The sequence below is a fragment of the Crocodylus siamensis genome, chromosome 2, assembly GCF_052110815.1.
Source record: "Crocodylus siamensis isolate JL-2025a chromosome 2, ASM5211081v1, whole genome shotgun sequence".
NCBI classification, from domain to species: Eukaryota; Metazoa; Chordata; order Crocodylia; family Crocodylidae; genus Crocodylus; species Crocodylus siamensis.
In genome coordinates, this window is record NC_143396.1 from 192640745 (window position 1) to 192661801 (window position 21057).

Here is a 21057-nt window from a genome sequence, read left to right on the forward strand (position 1 = left end):
CTCCAGTTCGCTGCCAGAAGAGGGTCAGAGTCACTAATTTTTACAAGCACCTATAAACGAGAAATATTCATACACTTTATGATAATGATAACAGTAATCAAATCTCATACTTCAGAATATAAACTGAACTCTGGGGGTCCAGAATTTCCTCTCCAGATACTACAATTAACAGCTGGTTCATATCTCCACAAACATCTGAAATTGCTGAAGGCAGGTTCATTTTAGAGAGGATATCCCATTTATGGCTGCTCCCTCCCTACTTTATCGCATATCCAAGACTTTCACTCAACTCAGATTTAGGTGCAAAGAGAACGCAAGGGGCCTAAATCCTTCCATGGTACATGCCTGGAGCAAGAGCTGTGGTTCATATTGGTCTGCTCTCCTGAGGATCAAAGTGGGGTTTACCATCTCATACAGAGAAACTAATATAAAATAGAGCCAAATCGATCACACAAGTTGGGGGTTTCCAAAACTAAGATAGTGTATTGAACTGGTGCTTAACTACATGGTATTCATCAGCCTTCCAAACAAGAAAGAAATCTTATTTTAACAATTTTTTAAAAAAAATCCAGGCAAGATACAGGTCCTCCTTTTCCTTACAAAACATACATTGTCACAGGGCACTAAGGTCCCTGCTCCTTTAAGAGGGAGAGGGCCCTAAGAGCCAGACAGAAACCCCACAGGTGCAGGTTACTATGGCAGCAGGCTAACAAGGGAATTAGCCTGCACCTGCACCCAGTCAGCTGATCGGAAGAAAGCAGGGCCGTGGGCACACACAAACCCCAGGGATGAGATCACCACTGAACCCCTCCTTTTAGTTGCAAATCCCATCAAGTCGTGGCAGGAAAGTTGGGGGCCTGACCCAGGGAGCAAGGGGATACCCACAGCACCAACTGAGGGTGCCACACCATGATAAACTGGTTTCTAGAGATGTATTAATTGGTGTAATGTTAACAAAAAGAACAAGGATTTAGACTAGTTTAACAGACTGTCCCCTCCAGTGCAGGAATTTGTGCCAAATACAAGGGATTTTTGGCCATGGTATCTAATTTTCAAAACTTTTAATTTTCCCCATAACCATGGAAAATTACACACAGATCACATTTAATATCAGGTGAGGAATTTTCTTGCGACCTCAATATAATTCCTGCACAATTTACAAAGTAATTTATGGAAATGTCCACCTTTGTCTGATTACACTAGATATTGCCAGTAGCAAGACTAGATGTTAGTCTTAAGGCTAAACAGACGCTTTGGCATAGTAAATTCTATGTTATCACTATATATATTATTCTCAAATCCCAGCTTGACTGTCTAAAGACAATTTTTTAAAATTTTCACTGTGTCCTAAAGGTTCGTAAGGTAAAAAAAAATGAGCAGCAAGACCCAGTTGTGAAATCTTGTTTATTTATGATAGTTTGACTTCTGCATTTTTTAAGTTAGTGCCAACATCTTCCTTAAAAGGCTTTGGATGTGATTTTGTATGAAGGTTGGAATAATAAATAATATTTAGCTTTTAAATAGCCATTTTGATCCATAGATCCCAAAATGCCTGCCAAGGGCTATTTATGTTTTATAGATGGGGAAACTGAGGCATAAATAGCTATATTGCTTGGGGTCATAAAGCAAGTCAATAAAATAGACATAGATTCTAAATTAGTCTTTTCAGTCAAAGTTTGTTGCTCTGCCCTGTGTACTATGTATAAGAACACTGTTTCTAGTACTCAGAACGTGCCCCTTACCTTGCACTGGTCACACTGAACAAAAAGCAGTATTTTCCCCTCAAAGAGGTTTTTAAATATGGCTTCAGAGGGACCCTACATGAGTTAGACTATGAGAATTTTTTTTAAATGATGTGGGCTTAGAAAAAATATTTTCATTTTAAAAATATGTTTTATTCAAAAAACAAATGCTAAAATATGAGAATAGGGTACCTGTTTTGTAAGAAAAGTACAGGAATCCAATTCAGCAGGAGTTTCTTTGGAGCTTAAACATAGTCCTCAGGAGAGTAGTTGTTGCATAATGTGAAATAGTGGAAAAGACTTGAAATGCACCCACTAAAAGCTCCTTTTATTACAGCATTCAGAGGAGAACTTTCTAGTTGGCAAGTTCTCCATGTAATTTGTGAAGATTAAAAACCTGCTACTAGAAAATTACTCTTAGTACAAGGCTGAAATTACTTAAGATAACATTTTGGTTGCCACTGAGTAAAGTTTATTTGCAGAGCTGAGTGAAATCTCTAGGCAGGTTACTGCAAGTATAGATCTTTTTCATTATGCAAAAGCATTACACATTTGTAACTTAATCTCAAAAGGTTTGATTGAAGAATATAACAGAGATTCTAAACACTTAAAGATGTATAAATATTTCTGAGTAATTCAGTTCTGAGCAACTTTTAATAGCTCTGAGTACAAGTTGTCAAAGAAGCAATTGTAGGAATTTACTGGGTAATTAGAAATATTTTAAGTCCAAAAATATTTGGACCTGTATTTAAAGTCAAACATATGATGTAAAGAGAACATTGTTTGAGTTGTACATGCACTAAGAAGAAACTAAATCATTTGTTAAGGTGAGTTAAGAGTCATTAAACATCACTTTCTGATCCAAAAGTAGTAGATCTGAAATGCCTTAGTTTCTACCTATAACATTTTTTGCAGCTATCCTATTATCACCAAAGCTAAAAGGCAGCATGCTGGGTCAGTATTTGGATCAGAGATAGGCAAAGAGCAACCAGGGGTAGCACAAAGTGACACTGATTCAGCAAACAGCACTCTTCCATGTAAATCAGTACTAAACCGATACATCAACATGGTATCATGGGTCAATTCTGGTTCTAGATATGTGGTCATGCGGGTAAGATTTAGAATTAAACTCCTGAGCATTACTGGTGCTTAAATAACCCGTGGTCTTTTTGCAAGTGTGTGCATGGGGGGAGGGAGTGTGGGGGAAGGTTGGAGGTTAATCCTGTCTACTGGCCACGTTTCAAGTTGGGAAATTATACTGTTTATTAGTATTGTTCCTGAAATACCACTCTTATGCAGCATACTTCATTTCTCCAGACTCGTGCTATGCTTGATTGAAAAGCTGCCATATTTCACATCAGTAGCAGAAGATGCAAGCCTTCTACAGATTTTGAGGACTTAGAATATTTTGGAGTGAAAGGTCATTACAGATTCAAGCAGGGGTGGATCCAGGGGTGTGCAGTGGTACATTTGCAAACCTTCCAACCTCCCCACTTTAATTCCTCATCCATCCAAATTTTAAAACCAACTGGGTCTGTCTACACAAGACACTTTACTGGGCAGTAAAGTGTCACAGTGTAACCGTGCGCAGGAGCTACCACACAGTCTACTGTGTGGTTTTCTACTATCTGTACATACAGGTAGCAGATTTACTGTGCAGTGGGCATATCTACATGTGTGCTTTAATGCACATTAGCCTATTTTAATGCACATTAAAGCATCACAAAAAAAACATGCTCTTGAGCTAATTTGCATTAAAATAGGCTAATGCACGTTTTTCTGGTACCTCACAATGGAGGTAGATTCAATGAACATTACCTAAAGTGTATTAATGCACAAGTAGATGTGTCCAGTAGCTATGAAAACTTAAAAGTATAGATCACCTTCCCAGCAACACCCTTCTAGACAGCATGGATATTACCAGCTTATATACCAACTCCCACACCTTAATGGCATCAAAGCCTGCCTTTTGTATCTACAAGAGTAAGATTACAACTCAGAGTATAGACCTAAAGATATTACTGAACATATACATTTCACCCTCACACAACAACTTCACTTTTAATAACCAACATTTTCTCCAGACCATGAGCACAGATATGGGCACCAAATGGCCCCACAATATGCCAACCTTTTTGTAGGCCACCTGAAAGAAGAATTCTTCAAGAACTGCACCATCAAATCCATGTTATACTTAAGATATATAGATGACATCTTCAACATTGGACTGAAAACCTGTAATCTCTGATTGATTTCCATCAGGAATTCAATAACCATCACTCCTCCAGCAAACTCTCTTGAATATTCCAACACCAACATTTCTTTTTAGACAGACACTATGATCACTACCCAGAATGGTGAAATACAAATCACCATGTACAAGAAACCCACAGACCTATGTACATATCTGCACAGAACCAGCAATCACCCTAAATCCACCAAGAAAGCTATAATATATAGCCAAGCCCTATGATACCACTGAATTTGCCCTGAGGAGAGCACCTCTGATTGCCACCTCACTAATCTCAAAAGAGCTTTCACCCAACCCTCCAGAGAGAGAGACTGCACTTTTGAAACAGCCACCCAGATACCACGTGTAGAATTGCTGCAGTACAAAAACAAAATCTCCATGAATCACACACCATTTGTTATGACATACCATGCCTCCCTGGAAAGCATACTGAAAATCCTCAAACAACTGCAACCCATACTAGAAGACGACCCAATTCTTAAAGAGATTTTCTCAAATGCTAACTGTGCAGTAGCCTAATACTACTGTGCAGTAGCATATTAGCATGGGTTTTGTCCAACATGCTAATACATAGTGTTATTAGGCTACTGTGCAGTTAGTGTTTCATGTAGATGCACCCACTGACTGTCATTAAACTGCTGCCTCAAGGAACATGCACTCAGTAATGGAAACCAGCTATGAAGTTGATTAAATGCAGCTAGCCTGAACATGACTATAAAACACCACAAACTGGACAAGCATACTGAAAAGAACCTACTACTTTTTTTTTTTTTTTTTTTTAATTTCATGTGTCAGGCCAAGTAAGTTCTGAATTCTACTGACTGAGCAAAGCTCAACTATTTAAGTCTGTATGGCATTACCACCAGCAAATATCCTACTTTCCAGACTCCTCAGCCTGGGGCTTCAGATACTCCCAAATACATGGCAGGCATCCTCCATGTAAGACCCAAGCCTAGAGGCTTTTGGCGTTCAGACATCTCCTAGGCTTTCTTGCTTTTAGCCAAAAAACCCAAAGGAGCAAGCTAGAGGGAAAGCCCAAGAGAAAACACGATAAATTGTATAGATGAGATCATGACATCTGTATGCTCTCACAGGGGTCAGCCTATGCTGCAGTGTAAGGGACAGGCCTTCACACTCTAATTACAAAAAATCATTTAAGACCAAGAAAAACAGAATCTCTCCTGCTTGGTAAGTAAAACCACCTGGGCCAAAAAGCCATCTTGTGGTATTTTTCATATCGGAACATACCACAAGGATGGAGTAGCACAGCCTATCTAAATAAGATATATGTTGGTGCCCATTGTATACAGTCCCCTTCGCTGACTGTTTTTGCAGCCTCTACACTGAACATACTTCAACTTGCTCTTAACTTCCACAGTCGAGCTGCGCTTTTCTTTCCCATTACTAATCATTTCTATTTCTATCCCAGCCTCAAATGTCTGGCAAACATCACCAAACAGCCCAAAGTTTTCTCAGAATTCCTCTGATGCCCCCCTCTCTCGGCCTGTTGCATATGATTAGTGTGGCCCTGCCCTCCATAAGGTGTTGCCCTGCCAAGTTGCCCACTGCCTCACCTGTATATAAATGTTTGGAGCATCCCCGGACTCATGACAAGAACACCCCCCTTTTTCAAAATCCTAGATTCTCCCAGGGGTTCAAGTTCCTGATAATTGCTATATTATAATAATTTCTACAGTTTTTGTTCTGAAAGATCCCAAAGAGTCTTACAAATTATAGGGCAGATATATATAGATATATATATATATATAGATAGATAGATTCAGCTCCACTGGAAGCAATGACTGCTGTTTGCAGGTATCTGAGGACAGAATGTACATGTGTATATGGCACATGCCACACAGGAATCCACCGGGTAACAGCGTGCTTGCTTCTTAGCTAGAACTTTTCAACTGTTTTATAGCACACACCAACATTTGACAATATTCTGGGACAAAAAATGGTAAATTCCTTCAGATTAAGTATCTGCATCATTTCAGTTTGACTGCAGAGGGGTCATGCTCTTCCCACTTCCTCTGTGCGCTGTGCCCCTCCTTCTCCATACATAGAATGAGACCTCAAAACTAGTGATGATGTTGCCTTAATCCCTGTAGGTAAGGCACATTTGTAGGCTTTATTCATATAAAGTAACAATGCATAAGAGTACCTCATAAGCACTGTTTTATAAAGGCATAGACTCTATAACAGGTGTAGGGTATGAACGTTTCTTATGTTTTTAGTCTAGTTTGTTTTATTTTCATAGGAAAAACTCAGAATTCTTATTTAAACATGATATTTATTAGCTCACTACATCATATCAACAAAATACTGTCTATCCGAGTAATTTATACCCTTCCCAAGAAATAAATTCCCTGTGCTTGGAGAATTCAGCATGCGGCAATTACAAGTGGTAACAGATTTTGTTTACAGCTTCTTAAGACAACACAAGAAACCCTCTCAATACTTGTTTTTTTAAGCCTGAATAGCATACTGTGCAAAAAACCGTTGTGCCCACGCAATCATGACCCAAAGTGGAAATGCTAACTACCAGACAGAACTACAATAAAACAGTGTGTATCAAAGGTTTCAAACAGAAAATGACAGATTTTTGAAGGGCTTGTAAAGCATGGAAGACTTTCAAAAAACACAGCAAAAATGTCTCCCAGAAAAAGAGTTTACATTATGAGTTGTTGCTATTCTTATTTTTTACTTGCTTAAGAAGTCTAATACTGATTGTTCACAAACATTCCCTGATATCTCCTGCAAGGTCATAGAGATTCATGTTCTTTCTTGATCAGACTCCCGATTACTTTTTTTACTTCTCGGTGGAAAGTGATTCCTCATTTCTACACATTAGTCACCTAAAGACATGTGTGAAAGGCAACAAAGGATTTCTGTGATGAAGTAAGGCAACCAACTACTGAGATTTAAAACACAAGGAATAATCCCCGAGCTCTATAGCCAGCAAATCCCTTCCACCCAAATGGACCATAGTGTATGGAATGGTTATATTAGTTCTCCTCTAATGAAATTCCTAGAGCTTCAAAATTCAGCCTGTAGCTGGATAGTGCAGAAGCCCTAACCATTATTTATTAATATGCACTAATTTTCAGGCTCTATATTCTTTTTGCACCTGAGGAACAAAGCATTTTATTACAATAAACTCCAGCAAGGCAAAATATAGCCATGGGAAAGATACAGAACATAAACGCCCACCCTCTGCTTCCTCTAACAATACTATCTTTTATTGTGGTATTAAAGCAAGGGGAGAACAACAGTATTTCACTCTGGCAGGACTTTCTTTGGGAACAATTATGCACTATAGAAAAACATGATGAAAAATGCTAAAATATTTAAGGTAGCAGCTTCATTTACCTGCCACAGTATTTTCCCATTAATTTCATATTACTCTTGGAACTACTGAGTTTAAGGCAGTGTTTTGACTTCCTGTCCAAAGCAGCAACTGGAATCACAGTACTCAGTTCTCCCATAATACCAGTGATCAGTATTAATACCTCACAGCATGGGACAGTGTTGCTGTAATGCCATCCAGGGCCTAAGTGCTGCACAGCTCCTCTTTTAAGGCAAGTGTTGAGTATTGGTCTTTCCAGACAGGGACTCCTCCTGTCCTATGTCAGCTGTGATCAACAGATGATTTGATGTGATGCCAAAATTACTCCCTTACGTCCTGACAGTCACCACAATTTACTTTCTTTGGATAAAATACTGTCTCCATCCCTCACTGTTTCCCTTCCCAAAAGCCACCAATATTCCTGGTCCCATATTCAGCAAACCTCACATCCTCAACCTTAGTCCCACCAGCTCAAGGTCTGTCATTCTTCTTCTCCACTAGGCTCTTTCAGGTACAGATCCCTTACCTGACAACGGTTCCTCATGCCAGCAGCTCTGGTGACTCGCATGTTGTCCTGGCATTGCTCTTAGATATTTGTTAGGTCTGAGAACAAGTGCCTTAGAATTAGACTTACAGAATAATAGGGCTTAAGGAGACCTCAGGAGACCTAGGTCTTTGAACCACTTGTTCAAAGCAGAAAACTTCTGTCTAAACCATCTCAAATAAGTGTCTGTCCAATCTGCACTTTAAAACTTCTACAATCTCTATGGTAATCTGTTCCAGTACATAACTGCCTTCATACTTAGAAATTTTGTCCTAATAAACAATCTAAATCTCCCTTGTTGTAACTGAAGCCCATTACTTCCCTTTCTATCCTCTATGGATATAGAATAGTTGATAACCCTTCTCATTTTTATGATACTTTTTGTATCAGAAGACTGTTTTCAGATCTTCACTCAGCCTTCTGTTCTCCAGCCTAAATTACCCCAGTTCTTCCCATATTTCCTTGAAAGTAATATTTTCTAGACTTCCAATAATGTTTGTTGCTCTTCTTCTCCAGTGGTTATTTGAAGAATGGATGCCTTTAGGTTCTTAAGAATGGCAGGATTTAATTGCTGCATGTCTTTCCTTATTGGTATAGTGGACTAGCTCTCCTTTTGCTAGTATATGTCTTGATGAGGTTGAAGTGGCAGCGTGTCCTGCCATCATTGGCAGCTGACGGCAGGCAGTTCCCACTTATTTTTAGTTCCCTGAATTCTGGTCTGGCCATTCTGGCACCACAAAGGACAGGGACAGGGACAAGGACTTTCCACAACTTGCAGCAGGAATGTGGTCCTGCCTCCTCTGTGTTTTGCTGGAGCATCTAGCTTGTGGGGAAGGAGAGAGTTGCAGGGAACAGAGTTCCCTGATGGGCCAGTTCGTTCCACAGAGCTCTTTCTGAATTTTGTACAGAGACAAAAGTAGCAGGAACTTAAGGAATGCACTGGGGCACTGCACTAAGGTCAATTTAAGCCCCTAAGGAGAGCCGTTGCTTGCCATAAAGCTACTGTCTGGTGCCTCTGAATGCAAGGAACTGGATAAACGTAATTGGAGGGTGAGGAAGCAATGAATAATTTACTATATGAGTTACTCTGGTGTTCAGAATGTGCTTTTAAAAGGGGGCATAATTGAGAGGGTTTGTTCAGTGTCGTGTATAATCTATCTAGGCAAGTGTGGGAATGCTTACTTGAAAAGTACATGCTTGCATAGAGCTTTTAAAAAGCTTTCAAGTTGGAATCAGTAAAGCCATGAGATGCTATTTCTGCATGAACTGAATTAATAACTTAAGCATAGCATGTGGAATTGCCTTAGGTACAACTCTGCTTTCAGCTGCACCCAACCAGCTTCTACTGAAGTCAGTGAGACTCTACCCATCCAATGACTGAATGACCAACCTCCACCCCCAAAAGAACTAATCCAAATTCCACTGGGGCTGTTGGAGAGATTCTCATTGCATTCAATAAGAATTGAGTGAGTCAAGTCCTCTGATTGCAATTCAGACTAATGTGAGAATTAAAAGATGGCCCTTTTCCACAATCCTGGTTACACTACAGCCCAAAGTGTTAACACAGATGTTAGAAATGCCTCCCCCTTACCACTGCTCTTGACACTGGCACCTAGTAGTGGTATAACCTGGGATGTGCTCCCTAAAACAAAAAAGTGAGGTGAATTATTCTGGTCCTTCAGCTATCAACAGTACTGTGACCCTTTACATGGCTTCTGTATGTGTGGCAAGGAATTCTTTTCTCCTATATGCCATCTTTTTTTTATTTATTTATTTACAGACTTTAATTAATTTTACTTTAAACTTAAATTAACTTTAATTTATTTAATTAAACTAATTTTAATTAGTTTAATTTAAAAATCTTTAATGAAAAACACTTGTCTTGATGTCTTGGTTTCAGAAATAAGGAAAAAATTAAAACTGAAAATATTAAGAAACTTAAAAATGTTTCCTTTCAAGATGATAACATATTTCTTATGCTTTGCAGCCTCTCCCTTCTTCTCAGACCCAGCAGAATTAACCACTGAAATGGCTGATGAGGTGAAGGAGACCTGCTTAAGATTTTTTTAAAGGAAATTGCAACCAGATTCCATTTCTATTTCTCCCTTGACATTTTTCATGTATAATAGATCAGCTCTAGAGGGATATTTCCAAGTATTAATTCATCAATTGTTTGCACAGCTTTCAGGCTTGGCTTCTGCAGAATGGTAGAGTAACAATGGGTAAAACTGGCTGGCTCTGTGGTAAGGCCTCAGCACTTTATGAGACCATAGCATTGTGACCTTGGTTATGCCAGTAAAGAGCTGTGATAATTCATGCTTAGGAGGCCTAGGACAGATAATTTAGTATTGACAAAGAAGGATGCCAGTCACAGCTTAGCATGGCTATAGCTTTCATCACAGCTCAGACCTGTGTCATTCAGGTTGCCTGATATCTTGTTTAGATTAATATATTTGTGACCCATTTGGGTTGCAGATTTGATATGCTCACTTCCTGTTCTGCTAAAATTTCCAATTTAGTTTTGATTCAATAAAAAGTGGTGATACATACTGAAATAAGTAAGTTGTCATCAAACATTCATACCAGATAAGGAAATGTTTTTTTGGGACTACCATTACGAGAATACCTGACAGGCACTCTAAGCAATAAATTTCTTGAACATTACACCCAGTTTTGGGAATCTTTTCAGCACCAATTTACATAATTTGACATAATTACGGATATAAATGCTTGAAGAAGCCTTGAAAGTAGGAGTGTCACTGAAGCCTACACTTTATCAACTCACATTGAATTTGACATATTTACAAAGCTCAGAGTCGCATCAGCTGGATCCCGAATATACACCTATAACGCAAGAGTTCATACTCCTTGACTGGTCCATGAAATTTGGCCTTGCAAAGAAAACACCATAGACTGTCCTAATGTACAGAACCAATTATTTTTAAATACAGGGTCATCACTTTAAAAATGTCCTGATTTTCCTCTCTTATAGTTTTATACTAATGTAAATAATATTGGTGGCATCACTCCTTATAACTTAGGCTATACAACTGACAAAGCAACCATGTCATATATTCCTGTTCTTAATTTCACGCTGATGTCAGTGACAAAGCATTCAGTCTCAGTGACTTTACATTTGTGAGGCCTATACTGTATATGCAAGATCCTAAGTATTTATAACTTGATATAAACTGAAAGGTTTTCCTTAATCGAGAGGAAACATTAACTGGTTGAACTGAACTCATTCATTGTCACACAGACCTACTCACCTGCAATACGACCTTATATCACACAAATTATACAGGGACAGCTGACTCAAATTTTGCTAAAATTACATTGGTGTAAAGCCAAAGTAACATCAATAAATCATAATAATTCAAATCTCATTATTTATAACTGTACAGGGGAGATAATTTATCTATAGCCTTTAATGCCACTACAAATTACATTTTTAAAATGCCAAAAAATATAGTATCATGGAGATTCCATGGACCAAGATGTTCACACACGACTTGTGATTATGGGCGTCTCATTGCCTTGTTATACATTGCAGTTTGAGCTGCTCAACTGTTACTCAGTGTTAGTACTAGCTCAAGTTTGGTGCAATCTCACCGTAAGGCTAAAAACCTTCTTTGACAGTCCCCAACTTGTACAGCTGTGACTTGCCACTAGAGGGCTGGCAATCAGGTGTATGATTAGGAGCTATAGCTGTGAGTTGCCACTACAGGGCTGATGAATCCAGGACAGGCTTCTATGCCTGCTCTAGTTGGGGATGTGTAAGAGACGGGTTGGGGGAGGTGGGAAGGGACAGGAACTTGAAGCTGGGAGGCAGAGAGTTAATAGGATGGGGGTGGGTAATGAAATGCAAGGTGAAAAGGAAATGGGGGGGGGGGGGAGGAAGATTTGTGTAATGAAGTCAGCCAGCCACTGAAGTAAAAAGAAGTGAAAAAAATGGAATTTAAAAAGAAATAAAGAGGAAAAAAATTAAAGACGGTCTCATATTTAATACACTGGAATTTGGGATTGGGGTATGCGGGGTGATGGACATGTTTCCATGGTGCTTGTGGGGGAGCTACTGCCCCTGCCCTGGTGAAGGAAACCCCAGCCCATACCTTGTTCCCCCTCACTCCCCATAAACTCCACTCCTGGACCTGTCCATGCCTACTACCCATGTTGCAGGGCATGTGCTCTGCAGGCTGTTTGCATAGGGTTGCATCTCTGGGGGTGAGAAGGAAAGTTGGCTTGGTGTCAGAACTGTCCCCTGGGCAGTAGAGTTCAGGGAGTGGAAAGTCTGTCTATATTGAAGAGGAAAGTGGAGGAGGGGACACTGCATCCTGGGATGCTGGAGGACTGCAATGTCGGCAGCTCATCCACAGGGAGTAGCCACACATTAATGGAACACAAGGTGGGAAAACACAGATCAGAGATAAATCTGCCCTGGACTGGTGTAACTTTAATCCACCTTAAGTTAGTTAAAATTAGTTTCAGGTGTTAATGTGCAGACAATCCAGGCATTAAGAACTCCAAGAGCCACCTTAAAATTAATATGCATCAAGGCTCTCAGGTCTTCTGTGGAACACAGCATATGGGCAGATTTCAGTGAAAACCAAGTTCTTCCAATGTGTCTTCAGTTGTGCACCAAAAATTGAAGCACCCAAATTCACTGGGCACTTCTGCAAGTGGCCATGTATTTAAAAATACAAGCATGTTATCAGTAAGAAAAAATGCTGAAAACTTTTTTGAAGTTGGGATAAGAATAAACCTTTTTTTGCTACTTTAGCTAAACCTGAAGCTTCCCCATTCATATATTAATGAGCAAGTAATACACTGTAGCAAAACGCTACCTATTCATGCAGCAACGACACTTTTTTGTGTGCTAATATATTTTACTTCACATACATTTCTTTATGGCTTACTTTTTAGGAACCTTTGGTGCTTCTAAAGGGGATTGGATTGACAACTCTAGGAAATGAAGACCTATGGTTATTCAGACAATGACATGGTCAATAGTAGCGTTTGATCACACTGCTGTATCTTAAGAATGTCTCCATATCTGGTGTCTGAGTGACAGGGTTAATATGAGTGAATATGATGAGCAATAATATGATGACAAATTCAATGTATAGGAAGTAAAGGAAAGAAAGCAAGGCATCATATCTAAGTGACACGTTTTCAAAAAATTGCATGGTTTCACACATATGATTCTTCCTGATTTTAAATAAAAATATAAATGCAGTGGTAGAAATGAAGAGGCATTATTAGGTTTTAGCTCTAGTCTGGGTTGAAATGCTTCCTCTTAGAATGTAAATTGGGTTTTGCATGAAGATAATAATATTTCCTGATAAAAATTCCAGTCATAGGCAGAAAACTGATGTTCCAAGATGAACATGGGCCGGCAGTGTGGAGAGGCAGTCAGGAAGGCCAACCGCACCTTGGCATGCATCCACAGATGCATCTCGAGCAGGTCCAAGGAGGTGATCCTCCCCCTCTATGCGGCACTGGTCAGGCCGCAGCTGGAGTACTGAGTCCAGTTCTGGGCACCACGCTTCAAGAGGGATGTGGACAGCATGGAGAGGGTCCAGAGGAGGGCCACTCGTATGATCAGGGGACAGCAGGGCAGACCCTATGAGGAGAGGCTATGGGACCTGAACCTGTTCAGCCTCCAAAAGAGAAGGCTGAGGGGGGATCTTGTGGCCTGTTATAAGCTAGTCAGGGGGGATCAGCAGGCACTGGGGGAGTCACTGTTTCCCCGAGCACCGTCAGGAGTGACCAGGAATAACGGTCACAAGCTGGCAGAGGGTAGATTTAAGTTAGATATCAGGAGGCACTACTTCACAGTCAGGGCGGCTAGGGTCTGGAACCAGCTTCCAAGAGAAGTGGTGCAGGCTCCTACCCTGGGGGTGTTTAAGAGGAGGTTAGATGAACATCTTGCTGGGGTCCTCTGACCCCAGCACTCTTTCCTGCCATGGCAGGGGGTCGGACTAGATGATCTGCTCAGGTCCCTTCCGACCCTACAAACTATGAAACTATGAAACTCATAGGCCCCTAGCAGACGTTACACTTAAGACATAATTACTTTGTTAATCATGTCTTAAATAGTAACCTCACCACATATTCAGGCAATTAATGGCACCACCAAAAGGAAAACCAGCCACAAAAATATTGCACAAAAAATGTGTAGTATTTCTTCAACTGGTTTCCATCACCCATTTACTTGAATAAGTGGCAGGGGTCCCCAACCAGCCCCTGTATGGTCCCCACTGGCTCAAAACCAGCTGATTGTCAGCTGGATGTGGGGACTATAGTGGGCCTCAAACCAATCTCTGTGCAGTCCCTACTGGCCAGTGACCAGAAGATCGTTAGCTAGATTTGGACTATGCAAAGGCTCTCTGGCTGTGATGCTGAAAAATCAGCTTATGATTGGGCAGCTCCAGGGTATACACGTGAGCCTGTTTGAGTCCCAGTGCAGTCCCAAGCCAGCTGACAATCAGGTGATTGTCAGGCACCTAATTTTCAGCTTGCCAGGGTAGGGTAGGGCAAGCTCAGGATTATGATCACCATCACGGGATGGGCTCCCTAAGGATGGCCATGTTACGCCTAAGGCCCCTTGACTTTGCCAATTTGGCCTGATGGGCACCCTCTGTTCTCGTTCATCATGTCTTGATGGATTTATGTTATTAGGACGTGAAGGCAGCCTCCCTTTGGACACAGTCCTGATGGATTTCCTTGAACCCTGTGGGTTCCCGGACTCTGTGTGAGTTCCGTTCCAAAACGGATGTCACGGGACACCCCAGCCATGTGGGCTATATGTGTGGCTCCAAACCACCCCTTTACCACACCCCAAGCCTCACAGATGGTACTTCCACAGCCCTCTGAGGCCTTGGTTTCACTAGGCCTCAGGTTGTCACCAGGCTTTCTGCAACCCTGTCTCTCACGGCGCCCACACTGGTGCTGGGGTCTGTGCGCTCGCCTCTGTCACCATGCTCTCTGCAGCCCTGCCTCTCACAGTGCCCACACTGGTGTTGGGACCCCCACACTATAGCAGGGCCCCAGTGAGGCCTCCTTCTTCCCCAATAGCCTCTTCCAAACCACTGGTCTTATAAACAAAATCAACATGCAAGCCCCAAAGCTATAACATAACTCAAGTCTCCCAGCTATAACATAATTCAAGTCACCCAGGGTATGCTCTGTCCCTCAACAGTAACAGAAGCTGCACTTGCAGTCAGGTCTCTCCCCTTTGCTTCCTCTGGGAGAGCTCCTTCCCCCTTGGCTCCTAGCAGAGAACTGTTTTCCTGGCCTCTGGCCTGGGGTTTATATACAAGCCAGGCCCTGCCCCTTCTGGTCAGCTGACTGCTGGCAGGTGAGGACCCACTAGCTCATTCTGGCTGCCCTGATAACCAGCAGCTGGGACCCCCAACTGACTGCTAGGGCTCTCTCCCTAGCAGTTCCAGCCTTTAAAAGGAGCAAGACAGGAGAATCACAATCACAGGCTCCCCCTGCACTGGCAAACAGAGTGTGATTGGATCAGATCTCTGTTCTGAAATTCGTGCCATCTGCCATACAAGAAGCACAAATTGTTGGGGTTTGGGATAAGATCCCATTGCATCTTTAAATTAATGTCTTTCAGCAATAGACATATGCGTTGTTCTGAGAAATCCAGTTCAATCTGAGTACCCTGCTATAGCTTTGTAAAACTGAATGGTTCCCAGTTTAGCTTGAGGCAGCTCTCCTTTCTCCCATATTTTATGACTTGCATTATTAGCTTTCCTTGTCAGGATCATGGCCAGCTTACAGATTCTATAGTAGCACAAGGATATGACTGCAATTTGGGGAGGGTCCAAGAAGACAGAAGCCAAACACTACATTTAAAATGCATATAAATATTTCAACAGCTCCACATCTACAAGTGCTATATAAGCATCAACAAATTATCATGTCTGCATGCAGAAGTTCCAATCACTGCATAACAAAAAAAAAAAGTAAAGACAGGAGCTTTTAAAAAGAAAGAATGACCCCTCTCAGTTTTTTAAAGACAGCTCCCAATGTGTTCATAGAAATGCACACTCCCTTTCCCAGATTAAATGTGAGCAACCAGAACACAATGCATCAATTTATCCTTGCAATCCTTGATTACTCTCATTAGTTTCTTGTAGCTTACAGCATGCAAAAACTACTTTGCATCGCATTTTGTGTTCAGAAACAACAGCACTTTAATCACACTGGGTATTAACAAAACAAGCCTTTCTGAACAGTATGCCTTTAATTATTTCCTTTGCTTCTTAATTTATCATAAAAGGCAACAAAAAAACCCCAAAACTTCCACTTCTCTTGGGCAGATTTTGTTTTGGGGGATTTGAACTGGATTTTATGAAGCAAAGTATTATGTTTTTATTTAGAGATGATCTTGTGTATAGAAAGAATAAAGGAGTGGTTAAAAAGGAGAAACATCTTCAGAGAAATTTTTAAAGTTTGTTTTTAGATTTTTTTATCCTTAAAATTATATTAAATTAAAGTAGTCAATTCAGCTCTTATAGTAACAGCAAACACATGGGGCCAAAAGACAAATGTAATTTAAAAGAAATCACAAATATAAAGTGCAGCTCTGTATGAAGTAGAAACAATGGTACCTTTGGCACTAAAAGCCCAGGCCATATGGTTCAAGATCAACATTAAGTAATGCTAGTTTCTTGAAATTCAGTTTAAACATTGAATACCTGCTAAAAGAATGCCCTCAAACTACGCATTTAGATCATCAGCCTGAACTTCCATACTAAAAGCAATGTTGAGATTACATTACATTTAAATTGAGGGTGTTCCACCTCCAGCCCACAGGCCAAATGCAGCCCAGAGCCATGGCACCCAGCCTTCAGAGCTCCCCATGGGTTGGGAAATTTGGCGGTGGTAATATTGTAGCAGTTACCACTGCCATACTTTTACACCACCAAGTTCCCAAACCCCAAGCCCCAGGATAGTGGGTTGGAGCTGGGCCACATCTCCTTCCCCCAGCATAGCCAGATGGGGGTTGTGCAATGCTCTCTCCCGCCATGAGTCTGGACTGGGGCTGGACCAACCCCCCTCCCCTCTGCAGCGCCATGCCCCATGAGGCTGGCTGGGTCAAGCCCCCTTGTCCCATGCAGTTGCCCTCTACCACCCCCAGTGTGGTTGGGTGGGGACCACCATGCCAGCTCCAGATGTGGGATCAGGACCACTGGCGGGATCGGGCTTGCGGCCAGACCACGCACCACCTATATGTCTTACCCAGTGAAAAATTTGAGCACCCGTGCATTAAATCCCTAATGGTAAGCCACTGTAAGATAAAAATACGATCTGGACTCACTTTCCAGACTAGATATTTAAGGATTGCCACTTGAATACTATTTAATAACAAAAGAAACATTTTGCATTAATTGTAGAAAAAAATATGCTAATATACTTGATTGACTAGGGAGTACAAATGATCACTGCATCAATGTAGATACTCCAGTTTATTGCAGGACATTTTACTGCAATTATTACAGTTGCTTAAATAAAAAGTGAAACTACATGAAAATATATGAGTTTACAGTGCTTTGCATACCTATGATTAAATAGGTGGGATATGAATTAAAGGGCTAAAGCAGATGCGTAAAATGCACCCAGATTCAAAGACTCTGATCATAGACCTACGCACTACTCAAGTTCTCATAATAAGGCTTTTGCTACAGTGGGGAAGGAGGGAAAGACGTACAAACTTCATGTTGCTCTTTCTATATAGAGGTAAATATTTCTGGGTTCTGAAGGCCAAAGCCTGAGGAAAGTGATTTTCAGAGGAAGTTGTGTGAAAATTCTTGACAGGGGTGGAGAACTGGAATAATCACTCTTTCCTTAAAAAGAAACAGAAAGAGATGTTGGAGAGTATGGCTTCACTGTCTCTGTTTTGCAGCTCCTTGTGTAGACCTCTGGAAGAAGACCCTCAAAAGTGTGGTCTCAATAAAGACATTCCTGGGCAGTAGCATAGCAAAAGAGACACCCAACTTTACTTTTTTCTGGCAGGGGTGGATCGGTAAAGTAAGAAGGAACCACTATGATCATCCAGCTATAAATCCCTACCCTTGCTTATTCTATGGTAACAAGCTTGTGTGTCCGTACTCTAAGTCACTACTTCCTAAAAGAGAATCCCAACCAGTAAGTAAAACCTACCTCCTTTGTTCAAAGAATTATTACCTTACATTTGACTGTATTAAAATGGATTTTGTTGGATTGTGACCATTCAGCCAGGCAATTCAGATTCCTCTGTAAGGGTGAAGTTACACATTACACTTTAACCATGCAAAACCTATGCAGTGTTAAGCAGTGTTGAAGTTACACCGTGTTGCGAGCATTCGCATGTTAAGGGTAATATTGTTTCTTTCTTGCACAGATCGCACTTTGCTATTAGAGGTCTAGTGAGCAGGAGTGTGGCTAGAAGCCAGGACACCTGTACTGTATCCCTGTTCTGAGTGGGGAGGGGTTGCATTCTGTGATGCTGGAAGAATTGCAAATTGCTTGTTTTCTCTCTATGGAGTAGACTGAAGCTACCCTAATAAGCATGGACCAGAGTTAACCCTTGTCTGAAGTGATGTAACTTTGAGATGCTTAAAGGGCACTTACAAGTTAACAAGCTTTAACATGCGGACGCTCTCACTTTAAGTTCCCTTAGTACAGTCTAAGTGTAACTTTGCCTTAACAATAAGCAGTGCTTTAGAGTGCTGGCAACACAGTAAATTATCTGTAATAAACTTTGACAAAATTCACTCAGGAGACTTAGACCTGCCATTGTAACTGTGATACCCGCTATTAAGACTGTGATACCTGGTCTTAAGATCATATAGAAAACATGGTTTGCTGGCTTTCTTATAGAAAAAAGAAAGTTACATCTATTTCAATTCTGCTGATTAAAAAAACAAACAAACAAACAAACAAAAGATTATTTAAAGCTGATCCCATATGAACTTTTTGAAGTATCTTCTGGGGAAGAATTACCTGAGTAAATTGCCAGTAAAGCTTCATTCTCTTGGCTTTGGCATAATTGCATTCAATGAGTCTGGGCCTGCTGTTCACATCCACCAGGCATCTGTTGTCATCATCATCAATAGTGGGACTCAGAACACCCACATGGATCTGCTGATTACTTGTATAATAAACATTCTGAAAGAGAAAGCACAAACAAGATTTATGGAGAAGGTATTTCTGTAAGAGCAAGCTAAATATGCGGACTACAATTAAACTTTTGCTTTGAGCCTATGTTCACCTTTAAATCCTTTCATATACAGGAAGAAATGTAATATTTTAAGGGATACTTTAAGAAAACCTATATTTGTTCGATAACCACTAACTAGGAAAGCTGTTAGAAAACATGTTAGTTGCTGACATACTGTTCTATCTATGAGGCGTGGGGCTTAAAAACAGGAAGTTTCTGTAAACGGTACATTTTCTTGCAGGAAGTGGGGTCAATTTGGGGACTACCATAAATTTTGACTCTATAATCTGAGGAAAATACCTATCTGCACCACAGGAGGAAAGGGAGAAAAGAGAATAACAACCCAAGAAAATTTAGAGTCTTGCATGTGACAGAAGGCAATAAAAAAAAATAAGCCTCAAAAGTAGATCTAATAAGGATGCAATCTAAATACCAAATCAACATCAGTTAACTGAGATGTACAGCAGAGTATGAAACAGAACAATCATATCTCAGGACCCTCAGACACACTTCACCGAGTACACAGAAATGGGTCTGCATCACTGAGCCTGGCTCCTGCAGCTCTGGATTCAAAGCAGAGAACTGATCTCTCAAACCTTTGTAATTACTGTGGTCCAAAGAGTCAAAAGAATGTTATTATTGTGAAAACTATACTTTTTGCCCTGTTTTTCCACTGAAAATTTAAGTGGGACTTTAGAGGTTGGAAAAGAAAATGGAGAAAGGATGACAAAAGAAGTATATTACATCTAGTGTTTGCTTTTAGAAGTTTACATAAAATGTTGGCAAGGCAATCCAAATCCAGAATATGGGGCTATTATGGCCTCATTTAAGGATTTGATTTAACAGGACTGGACTTAGCCTATGACAGCATGATCATCATGGATAAAATGGCTCTTATTTTTTGCATTACAATTCTTCATAAACAGTGGGAGGAAAGCACTAAGTTTTAGAATCAAAAAGTCCTAAGTGAGGAGCTCTCTGAGCAGCTGAATCTAGGTAGAAGAGTGAAACTGATGTTTTTACTGTCTTGTTGTTTATTAGTAATACTAACGCCTAGGAAAGAAGGGAGCTGGACTTCATCAAGTTGGAAAGATACTTATTTCCAGGGCCTGCTGGTTCTGACATGTTTATTACTGAAGTTATATTGCTTGTTTTATATGCACAGAGTGCACGTTGTTATAAAGAAATCTAATAAAATATTAATTACAAAAAGAAGAGAGAGCACAGATTAAATAAAAACAGCCATGGACACTGAAGATCTAGAAAGGGACTTGGGGGCCTACTGTAGAAAAATCTGTGCATACTTCATGTCAGGACATAAAAAACAGAGAGGAAATTAGAATAAATCAACACAGGGATCAAATATATAATCAAAAGAAGTGGTGTGTAAGTCTCTCCATTTTTCTGCATCTAAAATTTCTGAGCCAGATCCTCAGCTTATGCACCGCAGCAAAGTTTTACACAAGGCAATGGAGATGTGCCTATTTTCTCTTTGATCTGTTTTGTTTGATCACTTTTCCCCCCAAATTGGGGATACTGGTGAAAAATATAAGGTAACTGAACTAAGACAACTTGAGATTTTAAGAATCTCTTCTGGTCAGTCTTGTTTTCCCAGAAGAACAGAAGACTGTGATGATTGAGGACATTAATTCAAATTTCTGAGAGTTAAATAAAGCTGAAAGAAATAAACTATAAATACTGTTACAAGATTAAAGAGAAAACAGCATAGGAAATCTGATCCATAAATTAAGAAATTGAAATTACTACAATTAAAACTGATGCACTACAACAGCAATAAATATGTGAAATAAACTTCCCAGACAGACTAGCGAAGTAAGTATTATTGATGAGTTGAAGTGTCCAGACACTTTTATGGAGTAACATAGAGAGAGAGGATTGAGGGATTCCATGATAAAGTGAGGAGGCAAACCTGAGATAATATTTTTAAAAAAA

At 40.4% G+C, this 21057-nt stretch overlaps 1 protein-coding gene across 2 annotated transcripts in view; it reads right to left on the bottom strand.

Moving 5' to 3' along the window:
* GALNT18 (polypeptide N-acetylgalactosaminyltransferase 18) overlaps nt 1-21057 on the bottom strand; it is a 469911-nt gene that overhangs the window by 19037 nt on the left and 429817 nt on the right. Inside the window, exons 10-11 of one of the 2 annotated variants that reach the window (XM_090032701.1) lie at nt 18888-19052; nt 17433-17749 (exon numbers count right to left, since the gene is read on the bottom strand). In XM_090032701.1, coding sequence (XP_089888827.1) covers nt 17690-17749; nt 18888-19052 — 225 coding nt within the window. In that variant the 3' untranslated portion in view covers nt 17433-17689. Of the gene's footprint in view, nt 1-17432; nt 17750-18887; nt 19053-21057 lie in introns of those variants that run through there. The other variant, XM_090032700.1, reaches the window with a different exon arrangement.